Raw genomic sequence first — 19,230 nt, forward strand, 5'->3', positions numbered from 1 at the left:
CTCCTCGGTAACCATGTCAGTATTCTGTTTGTCTTTTTCGTCAATAATTTGTTGGAAGAACCTATTGTAATTTGTTTTTTCCGAAACCAACTGTACTCTATTGTTATGTTCTGCACCCTTTCTCTGCTAGTTGTAAAACATATGCGAAGCGATTCAGCGATTGGCTTCACCAAAGTCTGCGAAAGTAATAGCAATATTTTTCTAACCGACTAGCAAACATTAATTCAAATTACAATTTTCAAATAATAAAATAAATACTGCTGAAACGGGAAAGGAAGATTCTTTCCACAAACATCCTTGAGTAATTCCATGGTGATCCAGAGATAAAACAGTTTTATGCTCCTTCGAATACAGTAAACGGCACAAAATTGTGAACGTCAAATGAATGGTAGCTTGAGATTTTTATGATGTTTAGCGTAATGAATTTCCTTTGTAGACATTATAAACAAATTACACACTTCTTTGTAGTCTGAAATGTATTTTCATTAGTGAAATTTGTGTTGAGTGTAATGTGACATGGTTATAAAAATATTACTGATTGCGTAGAAAGTATAAAATGAAATAGCGTCTGCTCGTTACACTATGTGAATTGAGTACAATTGTTTAGTTACTTCACTATAATGAAGCGCGTCAGCGTTTGTTGCGGGCGTGTCAATAGCTCATGGGATGCACATTGTCAAAGTTACTGCAAACGTGTTTATCCGAACGAGGAATTATTCGAGTTTAGAACTGAAGAGCCCTGTTCTCCAGTAATATGAAAAACAGGCCGAATGACACAGTCATCTTAAACACTTATCTTGGAGAGAAATTGAAAGCACTCGTACTGACTGGATGCGAAGGAAATTTATTTATGCTGAAAGAAACAAAACATATTTATTCAGTGAATTAATAAAGTGCGTGTAGTGGATATGACGTCTGAGATACCAGTAGTATTTTACAGTTTATATTTACGACTGCGATGCAACCTTTTCATATGTTTTTTTCTTATCTGTGGACCGATTTGACAGGTGCCCTATTAGAATAACACACCTTTGATATTAAACCGATTTAATATTCCATTTAAGATCATTTAGATGCTAGTGAGAGCGAGACCTATCAGTAAAAAGAATTTGCAGAGATATATAGTCACAACAGTTTGAAAATGCTATTGTCAAATTCTGAATTTGTGTCTTTAAGTTGTGTTTATATTTCAGTTTTGTCTTGATAATGATTGGCCCAAATATTCCTGGGAACACAACGAAAGATGAGTTCTCGTTACTTCAGCTGGGTCAGCGCATAGAATGCAGTGGTTCATATGGAACTGTGAAGTACATTGGAGAAGTGCCACCAACTAAAGGAATGTGGCTGGGTATTGACTGGGATGAGCCACATAGAGGAAAGCATGATGGAATGTACAATGATGTTAGATATTTCAAGGCAAGGTAAGGCAGCATTCTTCAGCGTTATTATATGTCTTCACAGTACCTACAACATGTCCCTACCATCAGGTGGAAACACACATAAATAACCTTATACATTGTACAAGAAACAGTACTGTTTATTGATGAAATGGGAAGTTAGACATAGACACAAAATATGCCTTGTTTTCCACTGTGTGAGTCTGACTGTGATATAATGAAAGAGAACAAGTGTATGAAAAGGGAACATTAATGTCTACTTACAGTAACTGACAGTTTAAAGGACAAATTAATTTAATATTTGTTGTATTAAAATGATGATCAAAGACTTATTATCATCAACCATGTGACATCCACTGCTCTGGATAAAGTTTGGAGATATGCTTTCTTTTGCAAACATTCGGTAAATAATATTGCAGATTCCTGTAGTATGAATTTTCGGGTGTAGTGAAGCAGGGGATACAATCCGTCGGCTTTGAACAATGACGCCATTCCTTAGTCATAGATAGTAATGTCTTCACTTCGAGGCATAGATAATAAAGCAGTTCTGTGTTCTAATAAGCGCTATCATTAAAATAATTGAATGTGAATCTAAAAACGATCGCTTGATATTAGATACAGATGATTCAGTAGCTGATATGTGTTTTTTGGCCTTTAAAAAAAAAAAATCTCACGAGATAGAATAAACTGATCCTAAGATACAGGTGCTTCAGTAGCTGATAAGTGTTTTTTTGCTTTAAAAAAAAAAAAAAAAAAAAAAACCTCACGAGATAGACTAAACTGATCCTACTTTATTAAGTAATCAATAAAAAAACTAAACTAAAACATAACAGCAAAAGACAAGTGAAACACAAAGGTTAAATAAACAATCAAAACATATAAAGTGAAACAGGTTGCAAATGTAACGTACGTGTATTTCCATCTATTCGTAAGTAGGATCAGTGCTGTTTATTTCGTCTCCGCTATTACTAACATAAAGTAGGATCAGTTTATTCTATCTCGTGAGATTTTTTTTTTTTTTTAAACAAAAAAACACTTATCAGCTACTGAAGCATCTGTATCTTCTAATGGGTGCGGGAGTTCCGACTCTTGGGGAGGTGGGTGGGTGTGAGTCGGAACTCCCGCACCCATTAGAAGATACAGATGCTTCAGTAGCTGATAAGTGTTTTTTGGCTTTTTTACAAAAAAAAATCTCACGAGATAGAATAAACTGATCCTAAGATACAGATGCTTCAGTAGCTGATAAGTGTTTTTTGGCCTAAAAAAAAAAATCTCAAGAGATAGAATAAACTGATCCTACTTTATGTTAGTAATAGCGGAGACGAAATAAACAGCACATCTACAATTTGTATCCCGTGTTCCACTTATGGTTTACTGAAGCGGAGGATACATCATTCAGGTGAAGAACAGGACAGTAATGCTAGTGAAAACGAAGAAATCGCCTTACGACAAACTCGTATTCCGGACTGTACTTGAGCAACACACTTCGAATGAGCTTCTAATTTGTATCGGGTTTCATTTGCGGTTTAGTGAAGCAGGGGATACATAGTTCAAGTAAACAACAGGACAGCAATGCTAGTTGAAACTAAGAAATCGACTACGCTGAACTTGTATCCCATACTGCACTTAAGCAATACAGTTCGAAAGACTTTCGAGATACAACTGACATACATGTAACGTGATGTATTCTTTGCTAGTAATTTCATTCATTTCTTTCCATTGTATTTTGTGGAGAAATACTAAGATACAAACACGCGATATCGTTAACGTGAAAATACTACTGGCCCTTACATATGTGAAATAAAGTTTATCTCTCTCGCATTCCTTTGTTTCTCAACATTCTCCTCAGCTCTTTCATCTTTGTGATACATGCTCTCTGGTGACTTGTGACGTCATTGTTCAAAGCCGACAGGTTGTATCCCCTGCTACACCAGACCCGAATTTTCCTCCAACTGAAAACAGTTCTGATGGAACTTTGTCATCTCTTGGTGCTTGCCATTCTGCATACCTCAGATGTCTTTTACACCTTATCTGGTATTAGGTCTGAAATTTTATTTTGAGTATCAACAATCTATTGTTTCTCAAACTGTCAAACTATACAAACATTTAAGGAAAGTATGAAATGTTAATACAATTTTATCTTTGTTTCTAGTGAATGTACCGTTTGTCACCTCAATGGTCAATCCATACCAAGTGGCAAAAAAAATGGTTGCTTGACCATCTCAGAAAAAATTTATATTTGCTGGGTGAATTCCTCAATGTTTAGTAGTCACAAAAATATTTTAAAAAAAATTTATTGTTATTATTTTGAAATGGCAGCCATATTTGTACCAGGGCACATACGTTTTTTCGTATTCACAAGCATCTAAATTTTTCCACAGATATTTAGTAGTGGATTATCCTAAGCCTTTCAGATAAAATTCATTTAGTTCAGCACACTCTGAGTTACAAATTAACATCATTATCTCTTAGATGAATGTATTCTTTAATATATTTTTAATAGTTCAAAGTTATCAGCCACAAATTGAAAAAAAAACTCAATTTTTTAACAGTAGTTTTCCAAAGAAAGATTAATTTCTCAGCTTTAATATTTTTTTCTGCTATTACACTGTATATTATAGCTAGGCTACTTTTTATAGAGTATCAATTATGAGCAGCTTGCACTTAAAAATACACTATTTTTTAAAAAAAGGATATTTTTTAATTTTTCCATTTTGTGGCCTGCAATATCTTTGTTGGGGGACCAGATAAAAATCTGAAACTTTCACAGTTAATAGACCTTCATGATATCAAACTTCAGTATAAATTGCAATTTAGAGATTCAGTTGGAAGCTATGGAAAAAATTACAAACATGAGTCAAAAATACGTTTTTTAACATTCGTGATATCTAGGCTTATGGAATAAAATATATCAGTTACGGTATATAATTTAATCATATCTATGATTCCTTACTTTTTCTTATTGAAAATAAGGCTGCTAATTACATTATATTGTTCTCTTGTTATTTGCTTTTAGTACATTGCTCATTGACATTGAGAAATTTTTTCACTCAGTTTGGGTGTTAGATTATAAGTTTGCACAGTCACAGTTGTAAATTCCATGGGAGACAGCTTCCTTAGTACATTTTTAAGTGGCATCCAACCTTGATCCTTATCAATTTTTTTAAGAGATGTCCTTGATCCTGGAGGGTGATAAAATACATGTTCATCTTGGTTTTGACAGTCAATATTATCAACTTCACCAATCCACCACCGTTCATCGTAAACACAAGCCACTATGTCTTTATTTTGAAGAACCAGTTGTACAAGATTTCCACACTGATGAAGTTCACTATCATTCAAAGTTGATGTGATCTTACTCTTCAGTAAGTTGTCTGAATGGGGTGCAAAACAATGAAAAGATAGAGTGCCTTTAATCTTCTGACAAGTGTTGTACCTTTCCTTCAAGACACTGAATATAGACTTATTGTATTTCCTCACATTGTACAAAAACATAGGTAATTCCTTTAATATGTTTTTTACATAATTCGAACATTTCTTGAGGTGTTATGATATGATTGTCATCAGTCCGTTGCAGACTTGCTTTTGTGACAGCTCGCTCTGTTGTACCCCGACACCATCACAAGGATTCTTCCCATGGCATGAAGCGAAAAAGTGCCATTCTACATCAAACCCAAAATCTTCTTTATGAAAGGAGAATTTTTTTTTTTTTTTTTTTTTTTTTTTTTTCATATTGACTTGCTGCCCCATCCGAAAAGTAAATCAGTTTTTTTATGGAAGGGTGGTGCTGTTTAATCTAGGTTGTTAATTTTAGTTAAAAAATGTGCACTGCTGTAGTGTTGTGTTCAAGGTAGTCACTTATGATACAAAAGCTGTGGCTCATCAATTTATCTTCACCTTTATAATAGAATACAAATGAATGAACTGTGGCCTGTTAGTTTACCCAGTTGTGCCCTCGTACTTCATCTATAAAAACAAAGGAATAATTTTTTGAAGAGTCGGCAAGAACTAAGCATTCATCAGCTGCCAAGTTTTTGCTTTTTGTCTTTCAAAAATTTACTTTTAGCTTTTCCGATAAAATGATGCATGCATTTTCAGATTTTCAAGGTTAGCCACCAACACTTCAAAAAACTCTTCTCGTGATTTTATGACTGTCACCATTTCAGTTCTGTCTTGTGTCACCCATTGTTTGTATTTTATATTGTCAGGCATCAAATCGTCTTCAAATATTTCAAGTAAGGCTTGTTTGCCTGGAAAATCTTCTCATTTTCCCTTGATCATACAATTGTAACTGTCAATACTGCATACCATAACTTCCAAAAGGTCTTTATAGTCAACTCTATGATTGGCCCCAACTATCATCAACTTTACGTTCTGATGATACAAACAAACACAAACATTATGGGTGCCAGATGCCCCTGGAACACTACACAATCTTGGTCTGAAATTGTAAAACTTTGATCTTCCAATTTTAATGTCGGGATTTTCTTTTTTAAATTCAGTGAATAGTTCATTTAAATTACTCAATATTAACGTGTTTTGTCTTTGAATCTTAGAACCATTTTCCTTCACAGAAACACAGTCTTTTTTGCCAGACATCAAACTGCTGTTATTGTCATCGTCATAATACTTTACAACTTTATTGATTGTGTTTTCATCTACCAAATTAGATGGACTTTTCTTTTGTAATGCTGGTAAAATTCCCTGTTCTTTTACTAATTGCCTTGTTAACTTAACAAGACGTTCTGACACATTAAATTCATCACTAACTTTTGCTCGACTCCAATAATTTGGCAGTAAACTGATAATCTTAAGTTTATCCTTTTTGTTTGAAGTACAGCATTTAGTTTTTCTATCAAATCATCATATCCGGTTGGTGAAGTTTTAGAACTTCCATCTGTTTTAGTACAAACTGTATTTTTAAATGAAACTTCCAAATTCTTTTTGACTATAGCTGCCACTTTCTCAGTTTTTGTATACAAGGCACTTGGTCTTTTATGTTGACTTAGTTTTCTGATTTTACTAGCAGGTGATATACCCAGGATTTCACAAGCTGTATCTACTTTTTTAATGGTTGCTGATAAATCACAAAATTGTGTATCTGAGGTTTCACTATCTTTTCTCTTGTGAATTACAGATATCTTAGAATAACATGGTGGACACAATGTTTTTCCTGGTATGGGATTGACAAAAGGGCTTTTATTTTTAGAATAATGATCAAATGTTATTTCTCGCAGACCTTTTGTTATAGGTTTCTTTTGTTTCTCAAAAGGGTCCATGCAAGACTGACTAAAAATGTGATGAAATTGTTTTAAGTATTTCATGGTACTTGCTTGTTGGTTTGACCTCTGGGCCGACTTGTAAGTAAAACAACACTTTTCTTCTTCACTGTAATCTTCAATTAAAGTAATGGCTTTAGGATACACTCCATACACGCTTTTATGACATGCTTCATTAATAATAACACCAACAGAACATTGAGACACCATTTTCAGCTGCACACTTCAAGAACTTCTTGCTAAATAAGTGTGTGTCGACAATTGTTGGTGTAAGGGGGAAGACAACAATCAGACTTGTATAGGCTTGCAGATGCAATTGTTAGCCTGCTGAAACAATTCCCACAGCATTGTTTTGACAAATAATCATTATCTAGTGTAATGTGGTGTGTTACATTAAGCTGTTGGTATACTTTATTTGATTAGCCTACCAGATATTGCAGATGTTAAAAAATGGATTTTTGACTTGTGTTTGTAATTTTTTTCCCCATAACTTCCAATTGAATCTCAAAGTTGCAATTTATACTGAGGTTGATGTCATAAAGGTCTATTAACTGTGAAAGTTTCAGATTTTTATCTGGTCCCCCAACAAAGATATTGCAGGCCACAAAATGGAAAAATTTTAAAAAAATTCCCTTTTTTTAAATAGTGTATTTTTCTGAGTGTCAGCTGCTTGCCATTGATACTATATAAAAAGTAACTATACTATACGGTGTAATAGCAGAAAAATATTAAAGCTTAGCAATTAATCTTTCTTTGGAAAACTACTGTTAAAACATTGAGTTTTCTTAATTTGTGGCTGATAAGTTTGAACTGATAAAAATATATTAAAGAATACATTCAGCTAAGTGATAATAGTGTTAATTTGTAGCCCAGAGTGTGCTGAACTAAATGCATTTTATCTGAAAGGCTTAGGACAATCCACTACTGAATAATTGTAAAAAATGTAGATGCTTACAAATATGGCTGCCATTTCAAAATAATAAACAATAATTTTTTTTAAATATTTTTGTGACTACTAAACATTGGGGAATTCACCCAGCAAATATAATATTTTTCTGAGATGGTCAAGCAACCAGTGCTGGACCACTTGGTATGGATTGAGCCTAAATGTGGTTTCTACCCAGTATAAGATAATTTACTTTGTTATATTCATAATTTCCTTTGTCAGTTGTTTCTCTAACCAAATTTACAATATATCTTTTCACATGCTTTTTAAAGAAACTTCAAAATAGTTTTAGGCATTATGGAAGTGTCAGATTCCACCTGTCTGCTGTGACCCATGACGTCATCAACCGTAATGTATCTACAGAGAAATGTGTACAAAAATAAAAACAACGTGAAAATATTTCACTCTAACAGTAGCCTAAAATGAAACTGATGTGACAATGTCAGGAAGTTGGGGTTTAGGGTTGGGGCAATCTAAATATAAATCTATACACAAAACAGCACAGTGCCAAAACAAATATTATCCACAAAACTGTACACCAAAATTTCTCAAAATATGATGTATTCTACAAACATGAAAACTACAGGAATCATACTTTTCACTAGAGCTATATAGCTCAAACAGAACCCTCAGTACCAAAAAACCAACATACCCATCTCAGAAATGCAGTATCGCAAATTTCACTTGGCCCATGTAGCTTAAATGAAGCCTTTGATACCAAAAACGCAACACATGCAACTCCAAAATGTGGTACTGCGCATTTCAGTTGCCCTGTATACCACATACAAAGCCATTGATACCTAGAACCCAAACACAAGTTTAAATACCAGTAGCTCAGATTTCATGTAACCCCCATCTCCTCCTCCTGCTGCATTTTAAATTAATCTGTTACCAGAACCTACATTTTGTATTCACATTCGTTGACTTTGTCAACTTGCTACCTAATTGTCACCTTCCAACCAAACTTAACAACTTGGGCTATGCCACAGCTCAGACTGTCACAACAACCTAGATGTCAAGTGGGGACATTATCATACTCAATTCATTGTAAATGTTGAAAGCAAAGGATATTGAATTTACTCAAGTTGTAAATTTATCATATAATTTGTTAAGTTCATGCTTCCATGTCCTCTAATACTATTCTGCACCTTCTCTGGCTACTGTTTGCTGCCTCTGTAGCTGAGAATTTTAAACATATTAGTGCATTCTAACTCTTTAACATGAAGTGCCAATATGAATCTTGGTGTTGGGAAAAAGAAAATGTCATTATCAGAATTTGTCCAGAAAGGGAAAAAAGGTGGTTGTGTACAAATAGTTCAAAATTCCTGATTACCCATGGTGCATCTGTGTCCTGAATTAAATATCGTGTTCCCTTTGAGGAAGGGCGTGAGATTATAATCCATTCTGTGGATAAGATCTTCTTTTCTGTAATCTCATACTGCTATTCAAAAGTAAGTATCAGCATTCTCTCACTTTCTTTTTGAAAAACATTCTTTTTGAAAAACATAACAGTATACACACAAACTACCTTGCCGAACATGATTACAGTCTTTCACACAGTACTGTTACAAATTACACATAACATACCATTCAGGAGTCAGTAACAACCATTATGCAGTAGATCCTTGCCAAGAGCCCATTTTGCTTGACATATATTTAGCCAGCTTTTCAGTGATAGGAAATAAGTATTCGTTTACATTTTGATTACATTTCCTTTTTGTTTGTAGGTTAAGACAAGAGCAAGTGACCAAAAAAAGCCAAGACATTAGAAACATCCCATCCTGGATTTTCCATTCTTTTATTCCAGCTTTGGTATTGACTAATTATTCTGAAGCTATTAACGGTTGACTTTGAACATCCCAGATTGCGATTAAGCCAAAATTTTCATTACATGTTGATTTTGGTTTTGCTGCCTGTATTCATTTATTTATATTGTCATGGAGGTTTATACTGGCAAATTCACATCAAGGTGAATGGTGATGAGATGATCACCAATTTATTATATTTTATTATTTTTGTTTGTCTAGGAGTATGTCATTTGCCCATTTGGCACAACAGTTTAGGATGTATCAAACATATTATATAAAATTGTATAGAATTAGGCGATGTTAGACTAGGAAGTTGGCCAAGGTCTTATCAATAGAACCATCTGAGCATCCATCTTAACAATTTGGGAAAACCATGGGAAAAAAACAGTTATTATTATTATAACTGCGACAATTGCAGTTGGTCTGCAGTCACCATGTCTAGCCCACAGTCTAACCTCCCAACTGCACATAGCAGCCCTACTCTCTATTAGCTGCCCTGACCTCTATCCACTTTATCCCTGTGCGTTCCCGAATAGCACTGCACTGTCCCTCTCTCTCTCCCCACCCCAGCCTCCTCCTTACCCCCACCCAGTTACCACTCTCATCATGCACTGGTGCTGCTGCTTGCAGTGCAGTTTCAGTAGTTTGAGACTGCAATCGTGTGTGTGTGTGTGTGTGTGTGTGTGTGTGTGTGTGTGTGTGTGTGTGTGTGTTCTCTGTTGTCTATTTTTGATGAAGGCCTCCTGGCCGAAAGCTTTGTGACAGTCTTTCTGTTGTGCCTATATGCAACTTGGAATCTCTGCTATATGGTGAGTAGCAACTTTCCTTTTCATAAAATTGTAACATTCCATCCTGGATTTTATGTTGTTTAGATAAAGTATACATACTCTAAATTAAGCGCGTGTCCATGTTTCCATAAGTAAGTTACTTAAGTAACACTGTGCAAAAACATGGGAAGTGAAATACAAATACACGTTACTGTCAGCATTATATTCAAGTTTAGGGCCTATTGCATAAAACATGATATATCACTTAAGTATAAGAACTCACAATAATTTGAGGAAGACATACTGATATAACACACACAATTTTTTTTCACTATAACTAAAAGAAATGTATTTAATTGAGAAAAATTATAAAAAATGTTTTTACTATATCGACTCCCATGATGTATAATCAGTTCATGCAGTGGATTTTCACATCACTTGGTCTTAGCAAGTTTCCCTGTAGCTACATCATTTCAATCATCTTCAGTGGTATGCAGTGTGTCCATACGTGTGTTTCACATCTCATGGTCTTAGCCTTTGTCCTATAACTGCTACATCTTACTTCTCTTCAATGGATTGCAGGTTGACCAAGCAGTGGCTTTCACATAGTAACCTACAAAAATTGAATGCATGTCTTACAATCATGGGAGGTAGTGAGCTAATATTAACATCAGCATATAAGATTCTGCCACTGAACTGAATGACTGAGGTATAGAGCAAAATTAAAGATATGTTTCAATAGAGATATTTTATTAGAAAAAAATGACACTCAGCAACAGTACATGTACTTAAATTACACTTTCAGTAATAAATACACATACAGATAACAAAAAGACATAAAATTACAATAATACTTGCAAAAGTAATAACAGAACAGTTACCAAAATACGCTTTCCTAACCAAAGACTCATATTGACTTTACGTATGTTACTTGTTATAGAGTTTTCATTTAAATCATTAATTTTCAGCTTCTACTGCATTGTTATCTATTTTGATGCCTCCCTCCCTCCCAAATCCATTACCTTCTCTTCGTATGTGAAATTCGTATTTGGATGCGAACTGCCCAGATGTTGGTTAACTGCAGTTCAAGGTCCCATCCAACTTTTGGAGGTAGTCAAAAAGTGTTCCATTGAATTAGCAGATGCATTCGACCCCACTGAAAGTTCTTGGGAACTCACCTTCTCAGAGTGGCAGTTTCAGTTAAGACTTAAAGCGACAGGTTTCTTTAACCAATTTTTACACAATTCCTTCTTGCTACCTTTTTCTTCCCAGTAGGTTAATCCATTCAAGATCTCATTCTGGATTTTAATCCATTTGGCTTCAGACCAGAAATAGTCAAGAAAACTTCTTTCAAATTACTGATAACTTAATTTTTTAAATTTTCTTTAGTTAGTCTGTTTTACCACATCTCCCTCTAAAAGTCTTAGGTGTCTGTCATGCAAGGTACAAAATTATTGCTGCAACGTTGAGTAAAATCTAGAGCATAATATTTTTCTTTCCCTGAAACATTTCACTTTCACATTGCCCCATATAACATTATTGTTAATTGCAAAACAAACTTCCTGCAGATTCTTTACTCTAACATCAATGTTTTCTAGGCTTGGTTGGTGTCAGTTTCTATTCTTTTTAAATTAGTTATACTTTGTACTACAAAATTACTTATGGCCTCAACTTTATTAAGTACATTAACCATTTGGGCTCGAATACTGTCACCGACCGAAATTGTGTGTCTCTAAATTTGACTCAGCTGTTGCAAGTTTTGATTTAAATTTGTGGTCTTTTGATTCAAGGGGATCATGAACTCCTTTGAATTTCTGTTTACTGTTGCACTTTTCAAAAGTACTTCTTTCTTACAGCACTAGTGTCATCATTTAAAGAGATTTTTACCACAGCTACCCTGTCCTCAGATTTGTGCACTTCAGTTGCAAGAAAGTTAACTTTGACACACAGCTCTGCCCGCAAAGCTGCATTTGAAATACAATTTCATTTCTAATATCAACACATCTTACGTATAAAATTATTGAAATTACATGTTATCAATATAGGTTTTGGTCAGAGAGTTTGTTGCTGGTGTTTGTGATCAACCTTGCTAAATAATCAGTAGTTGACTATGAAATTATGTCACAATGGTCTTTTCAATTTTAGTCTTAATCGACATACATCTCTTTAAGTTGTACCCTTTTTAACTCATTTGTGTCCAGTAAAACTTGGAAATCTTGGTTTTGATTCATTTTTCCAAATTGAATGTAGTTTTTTTTTCACATTATGCATCAGACAGTTGGCATTGAACCATGAATGCTGGGACTTGAGGCTTGTTCGATTCTTGTAGATAGAGATTCCTTAACATCACTTACTATTACACTAATTTCATCTGCAAACATGATGTTAGCTGTAGTCTCTGAGACCTGTATGTTAATTATACAAAGAGGGAATGGAAGGGAGCCTAACACACTATTATGTAGTACTCCTATTGAAATTTTTTTTACATCAGTTACTGACCTGATTTTGTGAGTTGACGTGAGTTGCACAATCTTTGGTCTGTTTTGCATATATTTTTGCAACCACTTGTTTTCTGTCTCCATTGTTTCCAACTTACCTAAAAGAATTTCATGATTAACGCTACTGAAAGGTTTAGAAAGCCCTGAAATATCTCCCTCAACAATATTGTTGTTTTCTAGGCTGCTTATCGTTTCATCTGTGTAACCCATTATTTCTGGTACTGTACTTCTACCTGTTTGAAAGCCATGTTGATTACTATTCAGTAGCTAGATGTTATTTTTGGTGATTTGTTGTCATTAATCTCACAAATACTTTAGAGAATGCTGAGAGAAGTGGTGTGGATTGCTAATGTTCAACTTCACACCTATTGCTACTGTTAAATAAACCAATAGTGTGTTATGCACCCAGTGTTTAAGCTGCAGCATAATTTTGTGAAAATTGTTGGATTTTTGGAGTTGCTTTTCTTACTTTGGTTAGTTGATGTAACATACGTAATGTATCAAAATGTCTTCTGAACACTTCTGATGTGTACCTGATGTAGCCTGGTGGTGGTTGGATTTCTTACCTACAACCCACAACTTGCATGATAATTGTTATTGCTGTGGGATTGTTCAGTAGGTATTATCTAGTCAAGCATAATATTGTGGGTATATTTAAATGCAGAATGTTGTATTTATGTGTTAATAATTTAATGATTGGACATATGTGTCACAGTATGATGTCTCCAATCATTAATTGTATTTGTCATTCTCACCTGTGTTTACAAAAATAATTTTCTGAACTGTTGTACAACAAGCCAGTAATAGAAATACTTTCTTTTAAAAAAAGGTTTCCTCAGTCAGGATCCTTCATCCGCCCAGCCAAAGCTAACTTTGGAGTCAGTTGCCCTGAAGCAATCAGGGAACGGTATGGAGAAGTGAAAGGAGATGAAACTGCTGGAATTGACAGGAAAGGATTGGAACTCTTACAAAAGGAAATCAATGCTAGATTTCTGGAAGTAGTGGGGTTTGACAAGGTTAATAGACAACAGAGGTAAGAGCAATAGAATGGTTTTAGTATTGTCTGACTGTTGTTCCCAATTGTTCTTGTGACTTTCTGAAACTAGTTAGTTACATTGAAGTGCAGTTTCACTAATTGTCATTATAAAACAGTTCATGTAATTCTGACTTGTGGTGACTTTTTGATCTACATCTACATCCATACACTGAAAACCACTACAAAGTGCATGGCAGGGTACATCCTGTTATACCAGTTATTATGGTGTCTTCCTGTTCCATCCACATATGGAGTGCAGGATGAATGATTGATTGAATGCCTCTATGCTTACTATAATTATTCTAATATTGTCCTCACAATAGCTAAGAGAACAATATGTAGGGGTTTGTAGTATATTCCTAGAGTCATCATTTGAAGCCAGTTCTTGAAACTTTGTTAGTAGACTTTTATGGGATAGTTTATGTCTGTCTTCAAGAGTATGCCAGTTCAGTTTTTTCCATATCACTGTAACACTCTCCTGTGGTCAGACAAGACTTGTGACCATTCGTGCTGCACTTCTCTGTACATGTTCAATATCCCCTGTCAGTCCCATTTGGTACAAGTCACACACACTTGAGCAATATTCTAGAATGAGTCGCATGAGTGATTTGTAAGAAATCTCCATTGTAGACTGATTGTACTTCCCCTGGATTCTACCAATAAACCGAAGTCCACCATCTGCCTTACTCACAATTGAGCGTATGACCATTCCATTCCATATCCTTACAAAGTGTTACACCCAGATATTTCTATGAGTTGGCTGATTTCAACTGTGATTCATTGATATTATAGTCACAGGATACTACATTTTTTTCATTTTGTCTAGTGCACAATTTTACATTTCTGAACATTTAAATCAAGTTGCCAATCTTAGCACCACTTTGAAATCTTATCAAGATCTGACTGAATATTTATGCAGCTTCTTTCAGACTGTACTTCATTATAGATAATTGCAGAAAGTCTGATGTCACTATTAATATTGTCTGCAAGATCATTAATATACAATGTGTACAGCAAGAGTGCCAACACATTTTTCTGGGGCACACCTGAAGTCACTTCTACATTTGATGATAACGCTCCATCCAAGATAACATGTTGTGTTCTCTTTACCAAAAACTCTCCAGTCTAGTCACAAATTTAAGTTGATACTCCATATGATCGAGTGTTTGACAATAAGTGTAAGAAATCGAGAAATGCTCTGCCCTAATTACCGCCTTGATTCATGGCTTTCAGGATATCATGTGAGAAAAGTACGAGTTGGCTTTCATGTGCTCAATGTTTCCAGGATCCATGCTGATAGGCATAGAGGAAGTTATTTTGTTCGAGATACCTCATTATATTTGAGCCTAGAATATGTGCTAAGGTTCTACAACAAATCAGTGTCAGTGATATTGGACGGTAGTTTTATGGATCACTTCTACTTCCTTCTTGTAAACAGGTGTTACCTGTGCTTTCTTCCATCAATTGGACATGGGTTTCTATTAGAGGGATCTGCGATAGATTAAAGTTAAAAGAGGGGCTAACTCCACTGCAAATTCAGTATAGAATCTGACAGGGATTCCATCGGGCCCTAGAACTTTTTTCAAATTTAATGATTTCACCTGTTTCTCGACATCCTGACACTAATACTTATTTCATTCATATTTTGAGTGGTACAAGGACTAAATTGGGGCAATTCTCTGGGGTTTTCTTTTGTAAAGGAACATTTTAAAATGGAGTCAATCTTTTCAGTTTTTGCTTTGCTACCCTCATTTTCAATTCCTGTTTTATTCACTAGAGACTGGACAATAACTTTGGTGCCACCAAATTCTTTACATATGACCAGAATTTTTTTCTTTTGTGAAAGATCACTTAACAAAAATTGTGCTACAGTAGTTATTGAAGGCTTCACGCATTGCTCTCTTGACAGCCAAAAGTGTTTCATTGAGTATCTCTCTGTCTCTGCTGTCCTAAGCTATGTTTTACACCTATTGTGTCATAGTCTCTGTTTCTTTAGAAGTTTCCTCACAGTAACTGTGTACTATTTAGGGTCCTTCTCTTGTAATGATCTGAATTCAACAAAAGTAGATATGTATCTGTAACTTTTATTAGCAAGGCTATTTGTATGTATCTCTGAAGTCAAGAGATTTGGTCTTTGTAGTTTGATTTAATACTTTTAATTATGTGTACTGCCAGCAGAAACTTTCACTATGTGAAATTTCTTGAGTATAAACATAACTTCATTTAAATGAATGATGTAATTGCCAATTTTTGCCAGTTATGTAATGTATGTGATTGATGAAATAACGCAGATAATGTTATTTTGGATGATCTTTGATATGTTCAATGGCTCGGAGGCTAAAGTCATGTCAAACAAACTTTAAAAATATTTTTGGTAAATGGCATTTATATCAATCAGTATTTTGTTTTGTATATCTAAAAACAAAGATGATGAGACTTTACTTAACAAAAGTGTGTTTGTGTGTTTGTTTGTGTGTCTTTCGACCTGCCAGCGCTTTTGTGTGGTAAGTCTCATCATCTTTGTTTTTAGATATATTTTTCCTACGTGGGATGTTTCCCTCTATAGTATTTTGTTTTGCATGGATATGTGCAGTTTTTGTTTGAAAGTTACAGAGCAGTTGTGAAAGGTTTGTGTCATCATGAAGAAAAATTTGCAGTTAGAGAAAAAAAATTGAAATGGCTTGTAGGAAAGACAGTTCAGCTGTGATGAAGATTAAAAATGTTAATAATTGTAACCTAAAGTCACTGGTTACTGAGTGGCGGTTAGATTGCTTGGGAAGTAGTGTAGGTTAAAAATTAGAAGAGGAGGTGTATAGTGGAAATATGCAAACAGAATGAAATACCTCTCTTCTCATCTCATCTGTCATAACCTAATGAAGACATAGCTACTACTTCATGATATTATCCAAGTTCAGCTCCATGTGTATTAGTTAAAAGAAGACCACCAGAGGTGTGTCTACCTTTGTTAAACCATTATGTGGTTTATCATCATTTTTATTAACAAATCTGTGTCATTCACTGGCTGGATGAACTGCATCAAACTGATATGTTACTATATGAATAATATTTAACATTACAACAAATTTCCACAGATTAAGTATTTTATAATAAAACACATTTCATCTGCTGTTGGCATTTTAGTTCTTTGACAGATTTGCAATTTTAGTGCAAGTTCAGTAAATCCAATCACTTTCTTCAAAGAAAAAAAATTCCTGGATGGAGGATAGTGGTCATACTTTTAAGTCTCTTGGAACTTTGTTTTTGAATCTCTCCTGTGGCAGGACATGCACTTCCATTGGTAGCAGTCTAAACATTCTCAGGGCAATTGTTGGAAAGCAGTCTCCTGTTTTGGACAGCCAATAGATTGGTACATTTATAATGACTTTGTTACAGGTGTTGTGGTCGTGTGTCTCATGCCTCCTACTGAAGGGATGTAGATCTTCAGTAACATGAAGGAGGCACAGTGACTATAAACAGTCATTACTCCCAGTTTTGTGAATAATAATGGCCTGCAGTACTCCTGCCTCCTACTTGATGTCAGGCTCCTTATTGCTTCTATCTCTCTCTCTCTCTCTCTCATAAGACCACCAGACCACCATAGTGTAGTGGTTAACTTACTGTAGGTAGTAGGTTTGAGTATGATAGCTTGCCAGGTATTTTTCTTTCTTTTTACATCTTTATCAAAATGACATTTCTATTTGATTAATTGGGTAAATATAATTTCTTTATTTGTAGTGTTTTGAAGCATAATTTTAGTCATTATATTAACTTTACTTCCTCTCATTTTTCCCTTGATTCAGTTTTCACTCGGAATTTTTGTTCATGTGATTTTGATTATTTTTGTGTATTTACTTTGATTTAATGTCTTCCTGTTCATCATTTTATATTTTTGCCACTATTATTGCAATTGTTATTTCTATTACTCATTTTGCTTGAATTTTGTTTTATTTGTATAACACTCTTTTGTTTAAATCTTTATCTGAATTTCTTTGTCCATGATGTAAGGAGAGTTTGTAACAGTTTGTGTGATAATTACGATTCAAAGAAATGTACATCATGATACAAAAAGAATTTTTTAACTGTTGAATCAGTATTTTTTAACATTTAAATATTGTGACAAATAAATAAAAATAATTAAAATAACATGGACAAAGATGCCAAATGGAAAAAGAACAAAAGGAATTGAAAAATGAGAGCAATATATTTCAACTCAGTACTGGATATGGTTAATGATCAGTCTTTTCGATAAAGATTAAAAAAGAATAGATAGCATCCACCAGGACTTGAACCTGCAAACTTCATCATACCAACTTACTCACTGCTGACATCAATCTCCAAAATTTTTGAGATGATGATGTACTGTAGAATAGTATCTCATCTTAGCAACAATAGTGTCTTTAGCAAATCACAGCTTGGGCTTGGGCTTGAGAAGGGCTCCTATACTGAGATTTTACAAGCATTAAATAATAAAATAGTGGTGATTGGTATTTTCTGTGACATTTCTAAGGCATATGAGAAATTGAGAATGATGGTGTTCTCTTAGATCAGGGGCAGGCAGGAATCCTGCACATGTGTGGTGCACTTGCACGTGTGCAGTTAACAGGTGTTCTGCGTCCACACAGGGGCAAGCTGGCCACCCGCTTCTCTCCCCTCCGCACCATACCGTCTCTCCGCTTCTTCCTCTGTAATGCGTTTTGTTTCCTGGCCTGCTTTATTGAATGAGGGAATAAGGTAAGTAGGAGTGCTTGAAAGAAATCATGGTTTGAAAGAGTACCTATTACCTACGATACGTTTTATTTAATTATCAAAGGTGTCGTTTACAATACGTTTAATGTCTGGAACAAAATTCCTACATACAGACAAACGCAAACAGTTACGTAAATTTTCATTACTGATGTTTGCTCTTAACAGAGGCTTATTAATTTTCGTAACAGAAAAAAATCTCTTACAAACGTATGTCGAGCCAGACATTGACATTATCTTTGCGGCTTCACGATGGAGACGAGGAAACTCTTGCTGTGGAAAGTCGTGATAAAAATCTACTATGCGTCTTGCCAAAAGGAACTTGTCTCTCAGACGAGAATTACACTGTAGAGTGTAGATTTATTAATTCCATTTGCAAACTGGGATGAATATCATATACAGAAACAGCAAATTGTCTCGAGAACTATTCAAAACCTTGGGATAAGTATGATATATCCCCAAATCGCTTGAGAAATTCCTGTTTTATTACACTAAGTACGGGAACGTATTGAAATTTATTATAATGGCGTTCAATATTAAACTTCCGCTGACCAGCGAGAATACTGTCACATATTATACATTTCAAATTTTCACGTTTTTGCACAATGAAAAAATGATTCTCCCATTCCTTTTTAAAAGATAGCAAATCTCCACTCCTCTGTTTCCTTGATTCACTCTGCATTTTCCGGTTCTTTAAATACAACTTTCATTACGTAGTGGTCGCTTCGCTTCAACGTCCGCAGGTTAGCCTGGTAC

At 34.7% G+C, this 19,230-nt stretch overlaps 1 protein-coding gene across 2 annotated transcripts in view; it reads left to right on the top strand.

The window, feature by feature from the left end:
- Nucleotides 1-231: 231 nt before the first annotated feature.
- LOC126162035 (tubulin-specific chaperone E) overlaps nucleotides 232-19,230 on the top strand; it is a 76,743-nt gene continuing 57,744 nt past the window's right edge. For both annotated transcript variants that reach the window (XR_007534986.1, XM_049918262.1), the window contains exons 1-3: nucleotides 232-388; nucleotides 1,194-1,421; nucleotides 13,525-13,728. Coding sequence is in view for 1 of the 2 variants with exons in the window: in XM_049918262.1 (XP_049774219.1) it covers nucleotides 1,207-1,421; nucleotides 13,525-13,728 (419 nt within the window). In the remaining variant the exon portion in view is untranslated. The remainder of the gene's footprint in view (nucleotides 389-1,193; nucleotides 1,422-13,524; nucleotides 13,729-19,230) is intronic.

This window comes from Schistocerca cancellata, chromosome 2 (assembly GCF_023864275.1).
Source record: "Schistocerca cancellata isolate TAMUIC-IGC-003103 chromosome 2, iqSchCanc2.1, whole genome shotgun sequence".
NCBI classification, from domain to species: Eukaryota; Metazoa; Arthropoda; class Insecta; order Orthoptera; family Acrididae; genus Schistocerca; species Schistocerca cancellata.